Source organism: Ornithodoros turicata, chromosome 9, assembly GCF_037126465.1.
Source record: "Ornithodoros turicata isolate Travis chromosome 9, ASM3712646v1, whole genome shotgun sequence".
In the NCBI taxonomy this organism is placed as follows: Eukaryota; Metazoa; Arthropoda; class Arachnida; order Ixodida; family Argasidae; genus Ornithodoros; species Ornithodoros turicata.
The window spans coordinates 17,273,399-17,293,935 of record NC_088209.1 but is presented as its reverse complement, the minus strand read 5'-3'; the positions used below and the strand labels follow the sequence as shown (position 1 = coordinate 17,293,935).

Genomic DNA, 20,537 nt, shown 5'->3' with positions numbered 1-20,537 from the left:
AACCCAACCTAAACATAATCCAGCGACATCGCTACTACACTGGCCCATGTAGAAATACCCTTCATCCTACTCGCGGAAGTACGTCGTTTGAAGCTTGTAAACTGTACAGCAACTACATTTTTTTTAGTACAGCAAAACGTAGATACATGCTTACAGTTGCCATATCAAGGCACCACCTTGTAAAACATCAGCATATTCAACAAACTGCCCACTGGAAGAACCACAGGGCGGCCCTTCAATGCAATCGCCCATACACGAGAGCGTGCCAGTAGGCGCCATCTTGTCGTGTTCACACGTGACCATAAACATGGCGGCGCCCACGAACCGCGACCTGGGTCGATGTAAACATTGTAACGCCGTTCGTTTGTTTTTGTCCGTTTCATTTTATAAGATCATCCAGCCTTGGTTATTACTGTCGCGTTGTAGTAGAAAAGTAGGTCTCCAAGTGTAATACAATTAGAAGACAGTGGGATGTCTGAAAAACGAAATAATGCTGTAGGAGAGCTTGTTACTTGTGCCACTTTACTTGTTGGGTAAAACTGTAATTCCTCCATTCACCTCACATTATTTATAAGGCACAATCACTGATAATACATTTGAAGAATTACCGTAGTACCTGAAATGCAGCCTGCGCGCATTGTTTCACGCTAGGTCTGCTGATTTCTGTCACCTCATACTGTGCCTGTAAAGCTGATTTCTCAACAGACTGCTTTGTTTTGCTTGCAAAAGCCGGGCTGAGTATACAACCAAAAGAAGGAGGCAGTGTGACTTCTGCATTTTTGCAACTGACAAAACGTTCTAAGCAATAAATTGCATTCTCACTGTGCTCGAAAATTTTTACCTCCACACCGAAATCTCACTTTCATGCGCACACACAATCATTCCTCAAGCAGCCTGCCAGCGTTTGTTCCAGTCTATCAGCTGCAGTACTTGCGTTTCTCCTGTAATTATAGCTGTAGGGCTGCTCTCTCCTGTCGTGCTAAGAAATCCTTTTAGCTGACACTGCTTCAGGACTGGGGCAACGTCTGGGTATAGTATTGGAATATGAATGCAGATGACAGTATTATGGCCCAATTAGTACACATTTATCATTGTGAACAACAACTTATTAGGGCAAATATAATAACAAATCACAGTGGCATGTACTTTGGCTCCTAAGGCAACTATTGTCCTTTGAACTGGGTAAGCTTAGTGTACATTTGCCGGCATCTAATCTTGTGCAACTCTTCTGTACGTAGTCTGCAAGCGTGATGAATGCGTATGCTTAAGTATTTGTGAGCAATAGATCGTATTAGATGAAAGTAGTGATTTTCAAGTGACGTCTGTTCGAGCATGTGGTCATTACGTATGGAGCTGAACACACCCCTGTCCATCATAGACTCCAGCACTTGTAAGATTAACCTTTGCAGAAGTGTTGCCGATGATATGCCCTCCTGGAAAAGAGCTGCACGCAGCAGCTTCTCAGATTTCCTGCAAATGGTGATCACATCATCAGATGGATAGGGAAGTCTGTGAAAGTAATCCTTTTGTTGTATTAGTGAATGGTAGAGGGAAGGTGTACGGACTGTCAGGTGGGAGATGCAGATGTCACATTTCAGATACTCGCATAGGTAGCACACTATACGTCCTGCAATGTACACTATCACTCTTTCACCAAAAGTTGATGGCTCCGTTGGGTCTGAGAAGTAGTTATGCTCATGTAGATCCTCCTGTAGAGTCACTTCTTCTGCAGGTATGCTTCTTCCTCTTGATGTCCAGTTAATTATGTCTTCCGATAGGGGCTGTCTAGCGCTGCTGACGTGCAGTATGGAGACATTTTCGAGTGGTAAACAATTTCCTTTTTGAGAGGCTTCCACTTCGGTGTTAATGATCAATCTTTTGTATGCTGCTGCAAACTGCCTTGCAGTAGGATTATTGTTGTATCCTCCATGCGAACGTACTAAACCAAAGAACAGTTCCAGATGATCTTGACTGACGCGATGTGTTGGGAAGTATGTCACAAGGTTCTTAGAGTGGAGAAAGTCATAGAGCTCGATGGCACTCTTGCAGCATGTGATGAAACCAAGAAACCCAGTTTTCCGGTTAGTCTGCACAAGAAGTGGCCCAGAGTTGCTCCTCCGTAGACTGCAAATGTATGTTGTGGCTATTTGAAACATTGTGCGTGCCCTTTCGATGTTTTCCGGACAGAGCGGCCTCTTCCATGACTTCTGGTGCATATTGACGGAGTTCAACACATCGAACACATTATTGATAACTCTCAGGAACCTCTCAGTTGCCTCCGAGTCCTCAAACCCTGATACACCTAGATCACGACACTCATGTATGGCATCTGCAATGCTCATGCTTAAAAGCTCTGCAGCAAGATTGACTTTCATGGGCTGCCGCTGCCACTGAACATGCGCCCTCCTTAGTTTATTTGCGGCATGGAGCCCCTCTTTCTGTTGAAGTGAGTGGAGTGCCTCTATGTAGTCCCATGATATTTCCTTGCCATCTTCATCAATGAAGGACTTGAAGTGAGAAAATGCATTTCGTATTAACTTCAGCATGTGGCAAGCATCAAGAAATACGCTTATGGGCTCGGCTGTGTCAGGATGGGGAAAGCTGGTCCGTAGATTTTCAAACTGCAGCGAGCATCCTAAGTTATGCAACATTGACAAGTTTGCTGCAGCACCGTCGCAGGTAACAGATACAACCTTCACTCCAACATTGTGTACAAGAGACAAGCCTTGAAGGACAAGGTTACTTCTTTGCTCGCCAGTTATTCCATCTACAAGGAAGTATCCTATCGGCAGCTTCCACTGCTCATGTAACGAAACAAGTAGGATGACAAATGCTTCCTTTGCTACAGCACAAGAATCCTCCGAGGTTGGCCCAACGGTTGCGAAGCCATAAGTCCTTTTCCCATCCCACTCGACATGCCTCCTAATCGCCATCTCATCAACCATAAGACTGCATACAGTTGACAGTGCTTTCTGGTTGTTGTCCGTAACACGCATCTGCAGGGCTAACAGCGCTTCTTTTGAGTACCCTGGCTCACCTTCGACTGACTGGTACCACTTCCGTATCGTACGTGGGTGGGGTAGACACGTGTCAAAGACCTGCCTTACATAGTTATATGCACGTGGCGAATAGAAATGTAAGGTAAGTGCAAACGCTCGTAACTCTGGGCTGTACTTATGAGGCAAGCTTGTCCCCTTACTTTTTGCTGACTGCCTCATCAGCAAGTCCTTGTTTGCACCGGCAATGTTTTCGAGGCAGCTTGCGTGTTCTTGAAGTAAAATGTTCTGAGATGTGAGATGGGATATCACATGCTGTAGCTTTGCAACTTTCTGCTTGATGCGTCTTTGTGCCTGCTGCAAGGCCTTGATTCGTTTTTTGCTGAGGGTATGCAGGTTGCCTATACGTTTGACTTCCTTTTTGAGGAAGGCCTTTACTGGCGTGTCTTCAGAGGATGTCGCCTGAGACAACAGGTACCAATAACCTCATTAATACTCAGCTGTGAACAATTTAGATAGTACGTGGCAGCCACATGCAAGGCCATGCAGTCATGCACAGGTTGTGCTTCTGGTCAGATACATGTAGGAGCTGCTTGCTCAGAGTTCCTTTACAACACAGCATGTCTGGTACAGGACCTACTCATATGGTGGCTATTCGAAGAAAGTATGAAGATCTACAGTTACTGTCCTAACATTATGTTTACTAAAATTTAAAAAAAACATCTGATGCGGCAGTTAGCCTGCCTATAGTGAGCTGCCAGCTCTCAGCGTATCACTCGTACAGATAAACAGACCATGGATGTCTCGAATTTAACTGTTTACTATGAGCACTCTTGACGTATTTACCTAGCACTGAATGGAAGCAATCGCACCCTTATATCTTTGTGAATTAGGACCTAGTATCACGAGACACAGTAGCACAACACTGCTCTTTTTTTGACACACTGTGCATATACTCACTAGAGGAGAGATCCACATTGCAGTGGTCACAGTAGATGACAAAAAGTCAGCCATGCAGATCACAGAAGTTTCTCCACGCCATTGCGCTTGATCAAATCCATCTTTATTGATTCAAACAGTACAATTCATTGTGACAAGTATTGGGGTTAGTAATAATCAGCAGCATGCATACCAAGCTGGGAATTCCCTCCATGATATAGAGCACTCTCTGAGCTTTGTAACTATAACTATTAGGCTACAAGTGTTGCCAGCATCGCTGCAGCAGAGACAGATCAGTTTTGTCAGAAAGACTGTCCCTCTTAGTTCACTCAGACTACCCTCATACCCATTGCTAACACCAATAAGTGCTGGCAACAGATAATTTGAGAAATGTTTCCTCGGGCCAGTAACTATACAACAGGCTGCAACTAACGGCACTGCACTGTACTGAAATGTAGCCGTGAAAGGGGCAATAATATGTTTAAACTGTATGCTCAAGTCTAACTGGTTTTCCCTTATGCACCTGTACTGTATGAAATAAGGTATTTGAAAGCCTGCTCCTGGAACATATACTTGAATGGTGCAGTCAGCACCTACAGTGGAATCTTAACGTATTAGTTATGAACATGCAATTCTTTTCCACGTCGAGTATAATTCTTACCAAAGGTTCACATCTGCTGGTGCTTGGAGTTGAGCCACTGGGGGTTGTGTCCTGGAAAGATGTGGAAATAGCAGTACAAATGTAATACATAGGATGTTCAGTATGATCATAACCCCTGTGCGTTAGTTATGTACATCCTAGTCTTTCCACTGAGAGCACAATCCTTACCATGGGGTCAGGCCTGCTAGTGTTCGGAGTCAAGCTTGTGAACAGACAAGCGGAAGAGCCCTGAAAAGAAATTAAATTAAGTACACAACCGCGGTGTAAAGTCCCAATACTCAGAGGCAAAGAGGAAGGCTACATTTGATTTGCAGTGGAGAGAGAATGAGAGAAGCCCCTAGTGTCAATACTTCCGAAGGCTTACCGTGCGCGACTGTTCAAATCGCCCTGGTGTGTCGGAACTGATACTGCTGGAAGCCTTGGCTGGTGTGGGGCTGGACTGGAAGGAGAGTGCACGCAAGAACCATTATCATTAAAACACTGTTTCATTCAGGGCCCCTTGATAATCAGAACAAAACGAAAACTTCCAAATAAAGATTCAAAAGTCCTGCAGCACTTGTAGATGGAGTTTGGTGCTGTATCGTGGAAAGCATGGGCGGATCCAGGATTATTCGCGGCTGGGATCCAGTATGGACAAATGCCAGGCGCATGCTGGGATTGGTCCATTGAACACCATGTTAAAGCCAAGATATGAGGGGGTAGCGGACAACCTCGGTTTACACCGTGCGGGAGTAGTCTTCGAAGCAGTGACCCAGTGTGCGAAATTTTAATGGAAAATGCGATTGATGGGCATTAAAGTGAACAGTGTTTTTTTCATGCGTAGGGCATGTTTAAATCTGTACAAGATCTGTTTGGGGTACCTGTGAGGAAGTGGGTTTTATGTGGTTTTATGGTCGTTGGAAATGCTTTTCAAATATAGTTGCCCGAACTAAATCCTACTGTGTTCTCATGATTTTTGCTCTTCTGTGTGATCGTCATGCCATAGATATATTGCAGGGTGCTGGTATACAGGGTGCATCATTAAGAACTGATCAGAGTGCATCACAGTGAGACTGATAAACGGAAACCGGAGGCTACCTTTGTGGTACTTGGGTTACAAACAGGTGTCACATCAAAAGTAGCACCTGGTTGTAACTCATGTGCAACATAGATACTCTCTGGTTTAGGATTATTGCTCTCTTCATGAAGAGCTCTGATCAGTTTTTAATGTCGCACACTATATACATGTGACATGCAAGCCAGGCACCGAATGTGTAAGTGCATGACAGGCACAATGCATCTGTGGTTCATTTGTTTGTGCTGCTGAGGCTTCACATTGAAGTTGTGGTAGGTGGCTTAGTAGTGAAGCCTGAGCTGTTGATTCCCTACACACGATTATGAGTAAGAGCATAACACCTTGGGTCTAACTTCTGTACAGCCTGAAAAACCGAACCATGACACACTTGGAGAAGAGAAAGGGAGGCCAGTGTTTGGGCAACCACTGCCACAGAGCAAGTGGCTCAATTCTGAGTAAGACCTAATGGTCAACTGGGGATGACAATGAATAGGAAGCTTGCTAACCAACTCAAGGACTAGCATGCGATACAGTTCATCTTTCACTCCACTAAGTAAGCAAGACTGACAAATTGATGTATCGTATAAAACAAATAAAAACATGAAGGCAGCACAAACCCATAAAGATTTACTCGTGAAACAAACGGTGCGGTTAATGCTAAAAAAATGATACCTACCACAGCAGACACAAGAGGTGTGCTTGTAGTTCTGTCTACCTGTAACGGCATACTATTGTTCGGCATCACATTTGAAAGGCTTTCAAATATGTGCTCACATGGATTCGCTCTGGTGTCTTTGGTTCGAGCAGGCCCACATCCATTGGCTCTTGAGTGTCAGATCCAGACGCCATGCTCACTTCAATCTCCTCCTGTGTGTCAGGCTCAGGCAGGCTCACGTTGCTCGTGCCGGGTTCAGGCGTGCACACGCCTATTGGTTCTTGCCCGCTAGGTTCCCGTCTGGCTGGCAAGTCATGCTCCTCCTGACGTGACAACGAACGAGTTGTATTTACCAGACTTTTAAACACCAAAGACACAAAAGAACTGGTGAACGTATTTTGTGGTCAAAGGGCCTGACCTCGAGCAAATACTTGGCAAATTTGACCGCTAACATGTCCCTTGCATTAATTCCCTTTGTACCCAAGCTCTGGGCCCATAGTGTGGCTATATGCAATTGATTATCGACCATAATTATGGCGAAACGTACCTGGTGAACTTGAACCGACGGATGTGCGACAGGAACGGAACCCTCCCGCAGGCGCACGCGTGTTAGCGACGTTCTGTCGAAGTCCTCGTTCCTGAAGTGTTTTGAGCACACTCGGCTGTACTTCGTTGGCACCCAATCCGGTCTCCCGATCGCATTCACCCATTGCAATCGTAAGGACTCGTCTCGGGGAAAGCTAAAACGTACCGCCGAGAACAAACAAAGGCAACATAATGAGACGAATCGAAACCGAGAGCACAGGGGTATATACTTACTGGTGGTACGTTATGCCAGATTCTTTACTTGCAAACTCTGAACGATTAGCGCAACCGGAATAACAACACACTACCATGGCCTGTCACAGAAGTGGCATGTGTGGCAAGCAAACGCAATTCAATAGCCAAACACGCGAAGTCAAAGCGGACGTCGAAAGCGGCGAAGCAGATGACACGGATCAGCTGAGACGGAGAAACAAAACATAATAAAGAAAACAAGCCAAGCCGAGATGTGATTGGGCGATAGTTCCGTGACGTTGAACACGACAAGATGGCGATTTTGCGGAAAGCGACCGCTTGGGGGTAGTTACAAAAATGGCGGCTTTCTGGCCCCCCTGTGGGAAGAACATCTTGCAAGAAAGTGGATAGAGTCAGTATTTATCGCTCTTGTTCAACGAACATGGCGGCACGCGCTGCGGACTAGTTGAGTTGAATTTTGTAGTCGTCACGCACCACCGAAAGGTTGTTGGTGTGCCTACAAGATGTCTTTCACCGCAGGAAAACAGTTGCTGCACAGGGTTCTGTCCCGTGTGAGGAGCTTAAACGCTACAATTCGTCCACAAGCTTGTTGTTGCATCAGGCACCGCTCGCATCTTGCAGAGGGCCATCACCAGAAGCTACGAAGAACGTTCTTCGGCAGCAGCGTTTGTGAATCAAGACCAGCCTCGTGCCACAGGACAACACGCATTACCTTCCAGAGGACTTACAGCACGGACACAAAGCCACCGTGTGAAACACATGGATCCGAAGGCAAACCGGAGCAGGATTCAAGTGTACGGGTGCCGCTGGCGAAACTCAAGGGGAAAATGCTGTTGTCGTTTGTCTGCAAGAAATGTTCCACGCGAGTGACGAAGGCAATCTCCAAGATTGCTTATGAAAAAGGTGTCGTCATCGTCAAATGCAGCGGATGTGAAAATAACCACCTCATAGCTGACAACCTGGACTGGTTTCCCGACCTGGAAGGAAAACGGTACATTGCAAAAGATCGTTGTGTTTCCGTACACGGCTGAAAACAGCTCTGTTTTGGTACATGATTTAAAATTAGCTATAGCGGATATACTTTCCTAGTATTCAGCTAATGTATTCCTTGGCAAGGAGCAAAATATTTCTTCACATCCGTCAGCATTTACATGGTCATTGAAGTGTAAAAATACAAGCTTAGTTGTTCTGTTTTAAGCCTCAGTACCTGCATAAAGGTAAATGCATGCAATAATCCTTGCATATTGGGTTTTATAGCAGTGATGGCCACGAGCTACTTCTACAGTAGTTACTACTAACTACTTTGAGATTGAGCAGTTTCACTAGTAGTTCAACTACTTTTCAGGGTAGTAGTTAAAACTACTTCTTTAACTACTGCAATGTAGTTTAACTACATCTATAACTACTTAACATTGTCCATCAACACCAATTCCTTGTAGTGTTCTTGGACACCTAAGTATGAATCACAAGCAATGATAAAGCCATTGCTACGATCGCCAAATACAAAGCTTGCAGCGAGATTCTTTCTTTGCCTACGCGATAAACTAAGTTGCAGAATTATTTCACAGCAAATGAGGCTTTACTAGACAAGCATTACAAGTGAAGATTTAGTATACATGCACGACACAATTGCTCTGCACCTCCGTCCTCATCAAACAAGTAGCTCAAGGTAAAAGTCGGAAGCACAATCGTGCCGTAAAGCTTGCGGCAAAATCGGAAGTAGTTGGCGCCTTCAGTAACCTAACTACTTAAAATAGTAGTTTAACTAGTAGTTGTCACTACATTTCTGCAAGTAGTTAACTACTTTTTCACTACAATCAGGTAGTTACATGTAGTTAACTACTGGCCATCACTGTTTCATAGTACCTCGTCAATACTTGGCTAAAATTTTAGATTGGGAAAGATACATACAAATGGCAATATTTTGAAGATCATTTTATCTGCATAAGGCTGATTCATGCAGTCGTGTGAAGGTGTTCAAATATTTAACCACTTGCAAGTTTCATTACCTTAGTGTGTCGCACATTGTCACTAAGATAGCAAATAGCTGTGTAATCCGAGATTAAACATGGAGTTCTATATTCAAATCTAATGGCGAATTCACTTGGTCAAATTGCGGCAGAACGGCAGAGTGCTCGGAAATTGCTAGCCTTTTGCCCGAGCTGGGTCATGTGACAGTTGCCACCCGAACACGAGTGCCAGGAATGTAGCAGTTTTAGTCGTTTGGATCACGCTCGGGGCATTGTGGTCGCTTGCCTTCGGGTTTCTTAATGTGAAAACCCACGTGAACTTAGACACGCCCTCACCACCCTTGCAGTGCGGATGTGTCGAGGCTGGGTGAAAAAGAGAAGTGCTAGCTCTCAAATTCCTAGTGTTCGTAAAGCACCACGGGAACATGAGAGATTGCTGCACTTTGACCAAGCGAACATAACAGCTCGGGATCTGACAAAGAAAAAAAAAAGGGTTTCCACGAAATGACCACCTGAATTCACCATAAGGAATGCCTCTCAAGTCACATACATATTCGAATAGTTCCAAAGCTGCACCTGCAATCACGAAAATACCACAATGAAGGTACACAGCAAAGCGAATGCCGCTTAATGCTGCATACTTATTTGCTTCACATATACTTCGAGTAAGTAAATTCGTGCCCGCAACCCCAACCCGTGGACACTACCCAATTTGTCACTTTTCCAGGTACATTTAATGAAAACGGTGGAATATGCCAAAAGTTCGGGTGTCAAAAAGCCAATTTAGTGGGTGCAGGTAAAGCGGGTAATGTTACCAACAACCTGCAGAAATACCGAATTTCTACCCGCAAATCCGCGCAGGTATCCCAGGGGTAACCACGGTTATACCCGCACCCGAGCACACCTCTACATATAGGTTTGGTGTAGCAGATGCCAATTCATATTTCATCCCTTTCCCCAGGAATATTGAAGACATCCTGGCAGCGAAAGGGGAAAAAGTACGCAAGACGCTGGTGGAGGACGAGATGCTCGAAGTCACCAACAAATAACGTGAAGAGCTATATCCCATTTACTACTACCATTTCTCATGTAAAAGGAACACACTTTATTTAATAAACATCGAAGCATCGAACATGCACATGGTAACAGTGCAAAGGTGCAGAGACACACTGCAGTCCTCTTCTTGCTAGAATTCTGCTAATGTACAAAGCATAGGGTTTTCTGCCGACATGGTTACAGAGAAAAGGTGAAACGCTTGGCAGATGCCAAATGTAAGCTTTTGTGTTTGAGGCATGTGCCGCACGATCCTTTGCTTTCTTGCCTGTTCAGAATAAAATAATATTTACAAGGAAGTTGGTCACTTTAAATTGGCAAAGTACCTACATGCTGCAAGATAAATATGCTTAGGTTTGTAAGTATTATTTATCTGACACGTCTTTGTCAGATACAAAGGAACGGTTATGTATCCCATTCCTCACAGGCAATCAGAATGCATGTTTCATGCAGCAATGGTCAACTCCTTCCAGCATGCTTCAGTAATATAGGGAGTGCTTTAAGAGTACTCAAAAATAACGAGCTTTCACGCTTCTCAGCACCTTGCATGCTTAGATGCAGTGATGACAACACTGTGTAGCTCCCAGCAGTATATCTCTCCTCTCAAATGGCAACCTCATTTTACAAAAACGAAAAAAGTTCTAAGAAGCAGTTACGTTGCTGTCTTCTTCATTTAGCGTGACGTAATAAAATGACCCGGAATTTGCGGAGGTCTTGCAGTCTTCACGGCTCTGTGCTAAAGAAAAATCTGTGGGCGTTCGGGAACTGCTCCGGTCTGAAGTCCGCATCTCCGGCTAGCCGCGACCGCACGGCCTGTCTGAGCTGGAGGGTGTACGCGTGCTGTACGGCAGCATCTCTCGCTGCCTCTTGAGTGACAGACTCTGCGCTCCCTCGAATCGGCCGCACGCCGGCACGCTGTATGGCCCCCAGGAGGAGCTGGGGTAGCGCAGCTTGTGCATTACCCTCAGAGTTGCCGTTCTTCATCATCTGCATGGAACAGAGATTTGTTGATAACACGGAATGTGCTTTTCGTTATTTGCGAATCGAATACTTCGAGTGATTGATGTTAGATTCGAATTCGCTGTCCGATTTTTCGGACTCTGCAGGGATTGCGCAAAAGTCAGAATAATCGAGCAGTCCGAAAAAACGAATTTCGCTTCAAAATAAACTTTACTAAGCCCTAGTAGGCTGGAAAAATATGTCGATGCTTTCGTAACGCGCTTCCAGCTCTGCCTGATGACTTCAGCTTCTATTTCCCGAAGCGACATTTCATCAATGTACACTGTCAGAGGCACCCCCCGTCATCAAGTCCGCAAGTCGGCTTCACCTGACGCACGCGTGCTTTAGGTGAAGCTCGCTTTACAGCGCCGTCGCAAAGGCGCCACGACAGACCTCTTCTACTCAGAGGAATGGAAAATGAACGATCACCACTGCTTATTATTTTGCCTCAATATCTTAGTTGGTTGATTCCTTTTGATACGAATTTCGGACGATACCAATATTTATCCGTCACTCCAAGAGAGAAATTCGCGGGTTGGGCAAACAGAGTCCGAAATATCGAGCGACGGAGCTGCACAGCGTCAGAAATTTTGGACGATCTTGTGCATCAACCCTACGGGACCCGCGGCCGTTCCGCGAACGGGTCCGAAAAAATCGGTCAGCGACTGTACTATGACAGTTTGTCTCCGTGTAGGTGTGAGTGTAAGGTTAGGAGAAGCCATGTAACGAAGCGTCTCTCCACTTACAAGGCAGCAATAGGGGTGTATTCGTAGACTGGCATGATACTCCACGCGCAAACCTTATGCCTTATGTGCCTCATGCTGTCTTTTTTTATTTTTATTCGGTGTTAGCGCCGTGAAGCAACTGGGGCTATGCGCGGAGTACAGACGTGGACAGATGGAGAGAGGACAGCAGGAAGGAGTGGGGGATTTTAGGTTTAGGTTGATCTGTTAAGCGGTAACCACATACGACAATTTCTCGACGGGAAGCCGGCAAACTTTCCCGCCGTGACAACCGGAGAAACGGCGGGACGAACCGCATGCACAGATTTCCACTGCGGCGGATGATGGTGCCCCAGCAGGCATTTCATAAAATTGTTAAAATTTCGTAAAATTATTGACTGATTAATTTTGCTACGCACATAAAAATTTTAGTGACACACAGAAGAAGTCATCGCGGTCAAAGCATTTTCGCAAAGCAAGCGCTGCAAAAGCGCCCTCAGACAGCAGCTGGCAGGCGACAGCATGCTTCCCTGGTTGTTATACGGGCATCCGAAATGCCTGCCACGTCCACACGTTGAGCAGTCCTATTGGCTGTCGCTTCCCACTTTTGCCGGACATTTCCGTCCACCTTTGTCGTCGGGAAACCGGTGATGGTGGCCATTTTTCCGTCAAAGATCGTCGTATGCGGTTACCGCTTCAGCCCTTATTTGGTACGGGGTCCAATTGGGCAGTGCCATGGACAATAAGGGTGAGAGGGAAACCGGGGAGCTGAATTAACGTGTTCTGTGCTGACCTCTCAGTAAGCAGTCAGACATTCGAGAAGAAAAGAACGCATGCAACTCTGAGCAGTAAGAAATGAAAGTCGAAGCTCACCTTCCTCCGTTTAGAAGGCATTCCGCACAGGTAGGCGTCACTGAAGGGTGGCTGAGGGGCCTGACGTCTTTGTCGCTGAATGTCGCGCGTTATGATGGGGACCCATTCCTGTAGAGCATTTTATTCCGAGTGATGTTATTCTCTCTGGGCTGAACACGCAACAAAAAAGGAGGCATGCCGTCTCACCGAGGGTAGCGAAGCGTGCCAAGGCTCCGACCCAATGATTACTTCGGGCAGGGGCTCCATGGAAGCAGACGGAACTTCTGTTCTGCTGATTGGAACGCTCGACGGTGCAGTGTGGACCTGCGCGGAAAAATGTCACGAGTGAGAAAGATTTTAATCTTTAGAGACAATAATAATCGAGACAGAAATTTGTTTACTACGTTTCACAGATGACCTGCTAGATTACGGCGACCATGTCATCTGCACTTCTTCCGAGCACCACCATTTTAAGGCGGGGATGCTGGTCATTGGCCCATTTTATACTTCAATTGCCATTATACATCGGGCCTCATGTATTCGGATTTTATGTGTTTTAAAAAATCGGGAGGGAGGGGTAAAACTGGGGTGTTATTTCAGGAGCAATAAAATATCGTAAAATTGGGTCGAAAGGCAGGGTATAAGGTGGGGAAAAAAAAAATCTCGTCGCATTCTAGGTGAATACGAGATGCGGGATGAGTACGGGATACAAGATGAATACGATGGCCATGGTAACTGCTCATATTGTTGGCTGAACTGGTACTTAGCCAAGTCTGCTTTCCATTTCTGTCAGGATTTCCCCAAGTGACGGTGATGCAAGTCGGGGAGGGGGATTACCCCATGGGGGATGTGCTCTTGCAAAAGTGATAACTTGTCAATCATCATCATTCTACGTGCTTTGATGGGAGTTATACCATGGATGCCGTATGCTCTGGCAGTGTGCCTGCTTCTGCTATTCAGAGCCCCTAGCAGATGGACCATGCAGATGGACACTTTATAGGGCATCATGACATGTTCAGTATAATCCAGTAGGACATGGGTTTAGCATATCCCAAGCCAGTCTTCAGTCACCTTCATCTTGCTGCAACACCCTCATAACGCCTGCTGAGATGCGTTTGTTTATCTAAAATACTACGATGCTCCGAATGACGAAATTTTTCATTTGACCTCCACATGCATTTTGAAATCGGAGCGTTACGCAGTGGAAATAATAATTTCAAAAAAGATTACGCATCCAGATTGTCCCTTTAGTAGTTGCCATGATTTGCATAGCTTGGAACCACACAAAGCACAGCTCTCCACATTAACTTACAGCATCCACATCCATATCGAGCTCCTGATTAGGCGCTGCTCCTCCTCCGCTGCATGGCCTTCTCGTCGCAGACGGCAGATCCGCAGATTCTCGACGTCCCTCGTCATTTCTCACCACGTAGACAGACTTGACCTCTTCCAGAAGCCGCGGTGCGACATTACTAGCTGCCTGGCGACCCAAGTGACGCAGGAGGTGGAGGTCGCTGTTTGAGTCCATCCAATTCTCCATGCTTCCCTGTTAAAGGAGCGTACAAGGGACATTTAACGCTGCTTGAAACCCTGTTTCATCTATAAAGCACTCTATCAGGACCCATCGTGAACAATATTTTTGCCATGTGCTGCCGCCCCTCCCATTGGGACTGAGAAGGAATGGAATGTGTCACGAGACCATTCAAATCTTCTGATGGAATGCATAGGTGCCGACAGCGTGGGGACTTTCGGGGGCCCGAGTTAACTTAGTTGTTAATTCTAGCCAACAATTTTTCATCCATATTTTAAAATAGACACTAAAATGGGGGCACATAGTTCACAGATTACTACAGTGAAATATATTCAGAGACAGAATATCAATGTAAAAAGGAAAAGTTTCCTACCAATCTCTGGATGATCCAATCAAAGCCGTTGACAGGGTTTGCAAAGCACACGCACAGCAACGCCATCAACTCTGTCAGCGATTCCTTCAACTGTGCGACGAGACCACGTCCAAAACCATCGTTTTCTGCGCAACGAGTGAAAGAGTGAATGGTGTTGCTTCAAAACAACAACTTCATTCGATAATTCTTGCAAGAAAATCTATAACCATCCGTGGTCGTGTTCATCTGTGTGTGCAGAACGGTTCCACAAAATCTCACAGGTGGCTACCAAGCTAAGCAGAGTATTTATTTTTATTTTTTTGTTTTTATTATTTTGTTTTTATTTTTACTTTATTTTTGTGAACCACCTCCATACGTGTTTGCGAAAGAAGAGAGCAGTGGGAAGGAGAAGTAGTGGGGATAAAATAAACATCCTTTAGGAGTTTCAGAGAACACGAGCATCAGCGAGCGTGCTTTAGTGAGTAACAATTTTTTTTACTGTAAAAATTTTTTGGGGAAAGCTTATGAAATAGCCAGTCACCTTTCATTAGAAATGTGCAGTATGGCCACAGGCTTCGAATTCATTAAGATAACTTGTACATTTGCTTGGCTAATTTTCAAGGAAAAAAAAATTTAAAAAGCAGCCTAATTTTGATGTGCAACATAGGTGTAACGATAATAATTTGGGCCTTTACGTAACTGGGATCATGAGCAACGCCACAGTGGGCTAGTTCCATCTCAAATCGAACAAGGCGTGAAATCTTGGGTCTAGGATGAACTTGAAAACAATATATGTTATAGTTAGGGGCTAGCCGTGAAAAATAAACGGTTTTTAAAAATGCTGCATCACACGGTTCGGGAGATAGGAGAGAAGGCAGAAAATCCCTCTCAGATGTCACAGTCGTCACATGCTAGTTTGAGGGCCTCTTACAGCGGCGTTTTTTTTTCACACAGGGTACTGATATTTTTTTCCGACTACAGTCCACATGAGAAAAAAAGTGGTCACTGCATGTTCGGTGGTGCTGTGATTTTCGTTTATCTGGGAAAAAATTCCAAAGCAGACAATTCATGACCACATTGTCGGAGACTTGCGCAACCGATAAAGCTGAGCCCCATACCGCTGTGTCGCTTGTTTATAGGGCCATCGGAACTGCGAATCCTAGGCAGGGATTCGGATATCCGAGGCCCAGCTTTTCCCGAGGCCGTCGAAAGCCTGATGCCCAGAACGACTAATCAAATCTTTCGAATCCACCAACCACGTTTGTTTGTTTCTTTTTAAACATGGCGTCTCTTGAGTCCGCCAAAAGCCTGATTGGCCTCATCCGATTCCCACTGCCCAAAATAGCGAATGGAATCTTTTGAATCCAACAACCATGTTTGTTAGTTTCTTTTTAAAATTGGCACCGCTTTTGTCCGCCGAAAGCATGACTGACCCCATCCAAATCCCACTGCCCAAAACGGTGAATCAAATCTTGCATATTTACCAACCACGTCTGTTTGTTTCTTTCTAAAATTGGCACCTCCGGAATACGCCGAACGCCTGATTGGCCTGATCTGAATCCCAGTGTCCAAAATGACGAATCGACTATTTCGAATCCACCAACCAGGTTTCTTTGTTTCTTTCTAAAATTGGCCCCTCCGGAGCCCGCCGAAGGTCTGACTGTCATGACCCGCAACGCGCCAAAACCACAGCACGAAGCTCCGACATTACGAGTTTAAAGTAGCATGGCTTTGGTTTTCGCTGTTTCTGGAAAGAATTCCGACATGGAGTTTATGTACATGCTGTTGTTTATGAACAACATGTTAAATAAATGAAACTTTCAATACAATTGTTTACATATGTAAAACCAAAAGAGAACATTACATCTCAACTTACTGTTAGCAGTTAAGATGTAGCCGAAGATGAGCATCAGGTTGCTACTGAGAAACCGTTTTATGGTTTCTCTTATATTAATTCCGGGCAGTGGTCTTGTCCTTTCCTGAAAACAAAAACCATCGTTGACAACATTTGAGGAACACATCACTCCAATAATCATCCTCAACGTACATACAAGCTTAGCTAAAGGTTTATCATTATCTCCACTGTGCTGTGTATGACAGCATCAGCGTGAGACAAGGTAACTCCTACAGGTCAATTCTACTCACAAATCTAAAGGGCCCCTGACTGGACCATGCGAACATGTGACTCCTCGCGACCTGAATTCCTCCCAAACCAATTTAGAACCAGTTCGGATTGAACCACTCTTCCTTCCCGATTTCTGACCACGCCTCACAGGCACTATATCTAGTAGCAACCTGTGCTCATGTCCGATGTAAGTATTATTTGAGCACAACAACAAACTATGCGAGGCACATTTGGTATTATATGAGATGTCGTGCTTGCCAAAAAAAATGCAAGTTAAGCACGTGCGACTAATACGGTCGCAAATCAATATTTCGGACTCCAAAAATTTTGACTTTCCCAATTTTTCGGACAAAACTCTCGGCATCGTCGAACACCCCGTAGAGCCAACGTATTTCCGCTTCCAATATTTTGGACAGTATTTCGGACCGTGTTTCGGACGGACAGCCCAGTTTTCCATACTCATTTCACTCTGATATTTGTTCAGATCTTTCATCCTCCAAGAGACAAGAAGACTCACTAGAGTGCGCGTTGGGACTCGATTTTCTGGACCACAACACGAAGGGAAGCACGCTGCCGCGGCACATACTACGTAGAATGCAGATGGGCGTGCGTGCTCGAAGGCGGAGCTTAAGTAGCTTGGGTGTGGAAGACCCCCGATAATGTGACATCCGATATGTATGATATAATGTAAGACTATATACAGATGTGGACAGATGGAGAGAGGACAGCAGGAAGGAGTGGGCGACAGGGTGTTAATACGCGTCCAGGGCCGACTTGAGGAGGAACTGTGCCGACATTCATCTGGAAAGTCTGGAAATCCCAGCAAAAACCTCAGACAGCACAGCCGGTGGTAGGATTCGAACCCACCATCTTTGAGGCTATGCCGCTCGTCGTATTCCCCAACCTCAATGTATGGAAAACACGCTTCAACCATTCAACCTCATAACTGCACAAAAAGTCACCCTGACAGTGTTACTCCACCAGAGAAACTATACAGCAGCACCCACCCGCAGTCACCTACAGTTTCGGCATATGTGCACATTGGCGCGCCACAGCATGATGCTGCTAGCTGTTGCAGCCAATAAGAATAAGGCAGGCCTAAATGTGTTGTTCTTAGGTTCAACATGACAGCATACCCTAAACTGGTAGAGGGATAGTAATGGAATTGCAGCTCTAATGTTGTCTCTGACTCTAGTTACAAGCTTTCATGCAGAGTGTACCACTCTGATTCGCGCATTACTCATTCAGTTATTCCCAGTTCCTATTGCTTCAGTGAAGCACTATTGTCAGTGACAACTTAAGTCAATACACCCCACCCCCACACAAGAATCGCTCCGCGCGCCCGATTGTAGTGCAGCGCCAAGTCGGGACATGGGGGGGGGGGGCGGGGGTTGAGAGAGAGCCTGCACTACATTGCGAAGCGGAGGCATTGTGCAAAGGCTGGTAGCCAATCACAGGAGCCTTCCACGGATGAGTGGGCGGTACCCAATTGTAGGACTTAAGTTGTCACTGACTATAGTCTGGAAACAGTGTAACATGAAAAAAAGAAAAAGAAAAAGGAAGTCAATATTGCCAACAAACACACGTTACCTCCATGTGCGATGATATGCTTCCACCCCAGTTCTCCAGCAAATCTTTCACAATTGCCTGGCGTGCAAGGGTGGGATGTGAATCCAATGGTCTGCCAAGATACTGCAGGATAACCTCCTGCAGGGGACGTCGAAGGGTGTCAAGGTGGCTCTCCACTCCAGAAACAACAGAAAGCAGCGATTCTGTCGAGATCTCCTGTGACACACGCGTTAGCACCCGGTTCAAGAAATCTGTGGGTAGGACAAAAACAAAGCATCACATATTACCGTACATCACATCCGACAACATCAGGCACCATTGGAGTCCAAGAAATTCCATCTTTCACAGGATAAATATCGGGAAAGACATTCTGCACCTCAGGTTATGAGCTTTAGTCAGAACCATAGCTACCAGTAGCAGACAGATTTTCCAGACTTGGAGGTGACTGGAAAAACACCCGATTAACACACCACTCTGAAAAACCCAACGATCACCAAATTAAACTTTATTTCACCTATACTGCACTAAAGATGCCTGCCCTGCAGCATGTGTCAGTGTCACCCGCATGCGATGACATCTGCGTGCATTTCCGCGAGCATCATATGCGGTCCGTCGTTTGAGACATTTGACAATAGCAACAACACGTTGAAAACTGCAGCGGCACACAGACTCCACAGGATGAAGGCACCGAATGCTGCGGCACATGCTTTTCACTGCCGTGGCGTCACCTAGTGGTACGGTTCAAACGCTTTAGAACAGTCTCGCCTAGGATTCTAATTACTAATCCAATACAAGCGCACAATCTAAAATAGCTGTTTAGAAGTTGGTGCTGTAGCACCGAAAATAGCTGTATTGGTGCTTGTCCACAAGCGGACGCTAGTCCGGAAAATTGGGACTTCGGACTTCGACCAGACTAGAAAAATGGTAGCAAAAATGTAGCAAAAGAAAGAAAGAAAAGGTAACAAAATCCTACGACAAAGGTCACAGCTTCCCGTCGGAGCCTGAAGTAAGGGTCCGATAAATCAGTCGGTTACTCCATACGTTACACTACACGTTACGTTACAAGGGCTAGTCCACTTAAAGGGGAATTCACAAATAGTATAACAAAGTAATCCAAATTCCCCATCAGGCTGACATTATCTCACAAAGCTCAGACTCTAGTTGCTGCCCATGTGGTTAAAATTTCCTCTCCAGGAAAACATTGAGAATGTGAAAACTCTTACCGTCACCAAGTACGTTTGGAGCAACGATGTGGGTGTTCACAAATTCTGCTAGAGCTCTTTCACGGCCCAGAAGATTATGACTAGAAGCATATTCCATGAGAAAAGTCTGCAAAGGTTCGCACAATTAATGCAGTACTGGCATTAAAGGGGCACTAAAGTGGAAAAAAATGTCTCCTCGCGTAGTGAAAGATGCTGTTACCTTGACAAATACAAAAGGAACAGGATTCATTATTTATGTCGTTCATGATCTGTGCATGAACTGAACTGCTACCTACGGTTTTCCTCTTCTATCCTGCTCAAGCAGCGCAGCGACGTGGAGCGGCCTGTCATTGGTCTCCAATGACAATCTCACAATCAATCTAACAATGATGATTGGACAAATCATTCGAAGAAACCAATGACAGACTGTTCACTGTTGCTGTACTTCTTCAGAAGGAGAGAAGACAGAAAGCGTATATTGTGTGGCCCCGACCTTCAACTTTCACATAGTGATCGTTATCGTTATATTTAAAGTTTGCGTGCTCGAAAGCCGCTATGGTGGGCTCGCGCAAGAGCTCCTGTCAGATCACAGGCCTAAGTGATGCAGGTGATGCGCGTTGTGATAATGACAAGTTGAAGATCGGGCCCATGGTCTAATTGGTGCATAAACCATCAATGACACAATGGACAGATGACAGTCAGGGTCTTCTACTACTGACTCACAAAAGTGCATCGTAAATGCACAATTTTTGCCCATTTGTTCATCCCTCCTGAGGATCGTTGTGTTTTAGACGACGCTCAGTTGGTTAAGTATCACAAGCCACGACAAGTAAGAAGACTATCAGGACCACACTTGACAACATAGAGACTTGGAACGAGGGTAGTTCTCTGTAAAGTCTTCCTTCGTTCATGTCAAAAGTTATTAAATTCATGATAAAATATTTCCCCATATGGTTTATTGTTGTTGTTTTTTGCTACCTCTGTATTGACACACAGTTTGTACGAGTGGGAAAAGCGAATGAGATCCTCAAACTCATTCGCTGGGCGAATGCCATTCGC

At 45.3% G+C, this 20,537-nt stretch overlaps 3 protein-coding genes across 5 annotated transcripts in view; 1 reads left to right on the top strand and 2 right to left on the bottom strand.

Annotated features, from left to right (window-relative positions):
- Positions 1-3,967: 3,967 nt before the first annotated feature.
- On the bottom strand, positions 3,968-7,447 carry LOC135368234 (peroxynitrite isomerase THAP4-like). Of its 2 annotated transcripts, XM_064601386.1 has the most exons (8): positions 7,125-7,447; positions 6,853-7,045; positions 6,425-6,628; positions 6,327-6,365; positions 4,961-5,035; positions 4,765-4,824; positions 4,597-4,647; positions 3,968-4,057 (listed from the first exon to the last, which is right to left on the bottom strand). In XM_064601386.1, the coding sequence occupies exons 1-8, from the start codon at positions 7,199-7,201 to the stop codon at positions 4,016-4,018; spliced, it is 741 nt and encodes a 246-aa protein (XP_064457456.1). In that variant the 5' UTR covers positions 7,202-7,447; the 3' UTR covers positions 3,968-4,015. The 2 variants fall into 2 exon arrangements, with proteins under 2 accessions (XP_064457456.1, XP_064457455.1); XM_064601385.1 differs by having other exon boundaries at positions 4,043-4,647.
- Positions 7,448-7,606: 159 nt separating this feature from the next.
- LOC135369418 (uncharacterized) lies at positions 7,607-10,122 on the top strand. The gene is made up of 2 exons (XM_064603010.1): positions 7,607-8,094; positions 10,035-10,122. Exons 1-2 carry the CDS (start codon positions 7,607-7,609, stop codon positions 10,120-10,122), a joined length of 576 nt encoding a protein of 191 aa, XP_064459080.1.
- Positions 10,123-10,163: 41 nt separating this feature from the next.
- Positions 10,164-20,537, bottom strand: part of LOC135368232 (large proline-rich protein BAG6-like) — a 32,232-nt gene continuing 21,858 nt past the window's right edge. For both annotated transcript variants that reach the window (XM_064601382.1, XM_064601383.1), the window contains exons 20-27: positions 19,500-19,605; positions 18,298-18,527; positions 16,459-16,561; positions 14,604-14,728; positions 14,012-14,245; positions 12,907-13,023; positions 12,721-12,828; positions 10,164-11,113 (exon numbers count right to left, since the gene is read on the bottom strand). In XM_064601382.1, coding sequence (XP_064457452.1) covers positions 10,850-11,113; positions 12,721-12,828; positions 12,907-13,023; positions 14,012-14,245; positions 14,604-14,728; positions 16,459-16,561; positions 18,298-18,527; positions 19,500-19,605 — 1,287 coding nt within the window. In that variant the 3' untranslated portion in view covers positions 10,164-10,849. The remainder of the gene's footprint in view (positions 11,114-12,720; positions 12,829-12,906; positions 13,024-14,011; positions 14,246-14,603; positions 14,729-16,458; positions 16,562-18,297; positions 18,528-19,499; positions 19,606-20,537) is intronic.

Bases quoted from the DNA above. Each gene is read 5' to 3' on its own strand.
- LOC135368234 (XM_064601385.1), bottom strand. From the start codon at position 7,201: ATGGTAGTGTGTTGTTATTCCGGTTGCGCTAATCGTTCAGAGTTTGCA. The intron at 6,629-6,852 runs GTACGTTTCGCC...TTGTCACGTCAG, and splicing joins CGTCGGTTCAAGTTCACCAG to GAGGAGCATGACTTGCCAGC. The intron at 5,036-6,326 runs GTAGGTATCATT...CTCTCCTTCCAG, and splicing joins CACCTCTTGTGTCTGCTGTG to TCCAGCCCCACACCAGCCAA.
- LOC135369418 (XM_064603010.1), top strand. From the start codon at position 7,607: ATGTCTTTCACCGCAGGAAAACAGTTGCTGCACAGGGTTCTGTCCCGT. The intron at 8,095-10,034 runs GTACATTGCAAA...CCCTTTCCCCAG, and splicing joins CCCGACCTGGAAGGAAAACG to GAATATTGAAGACATCCTGG.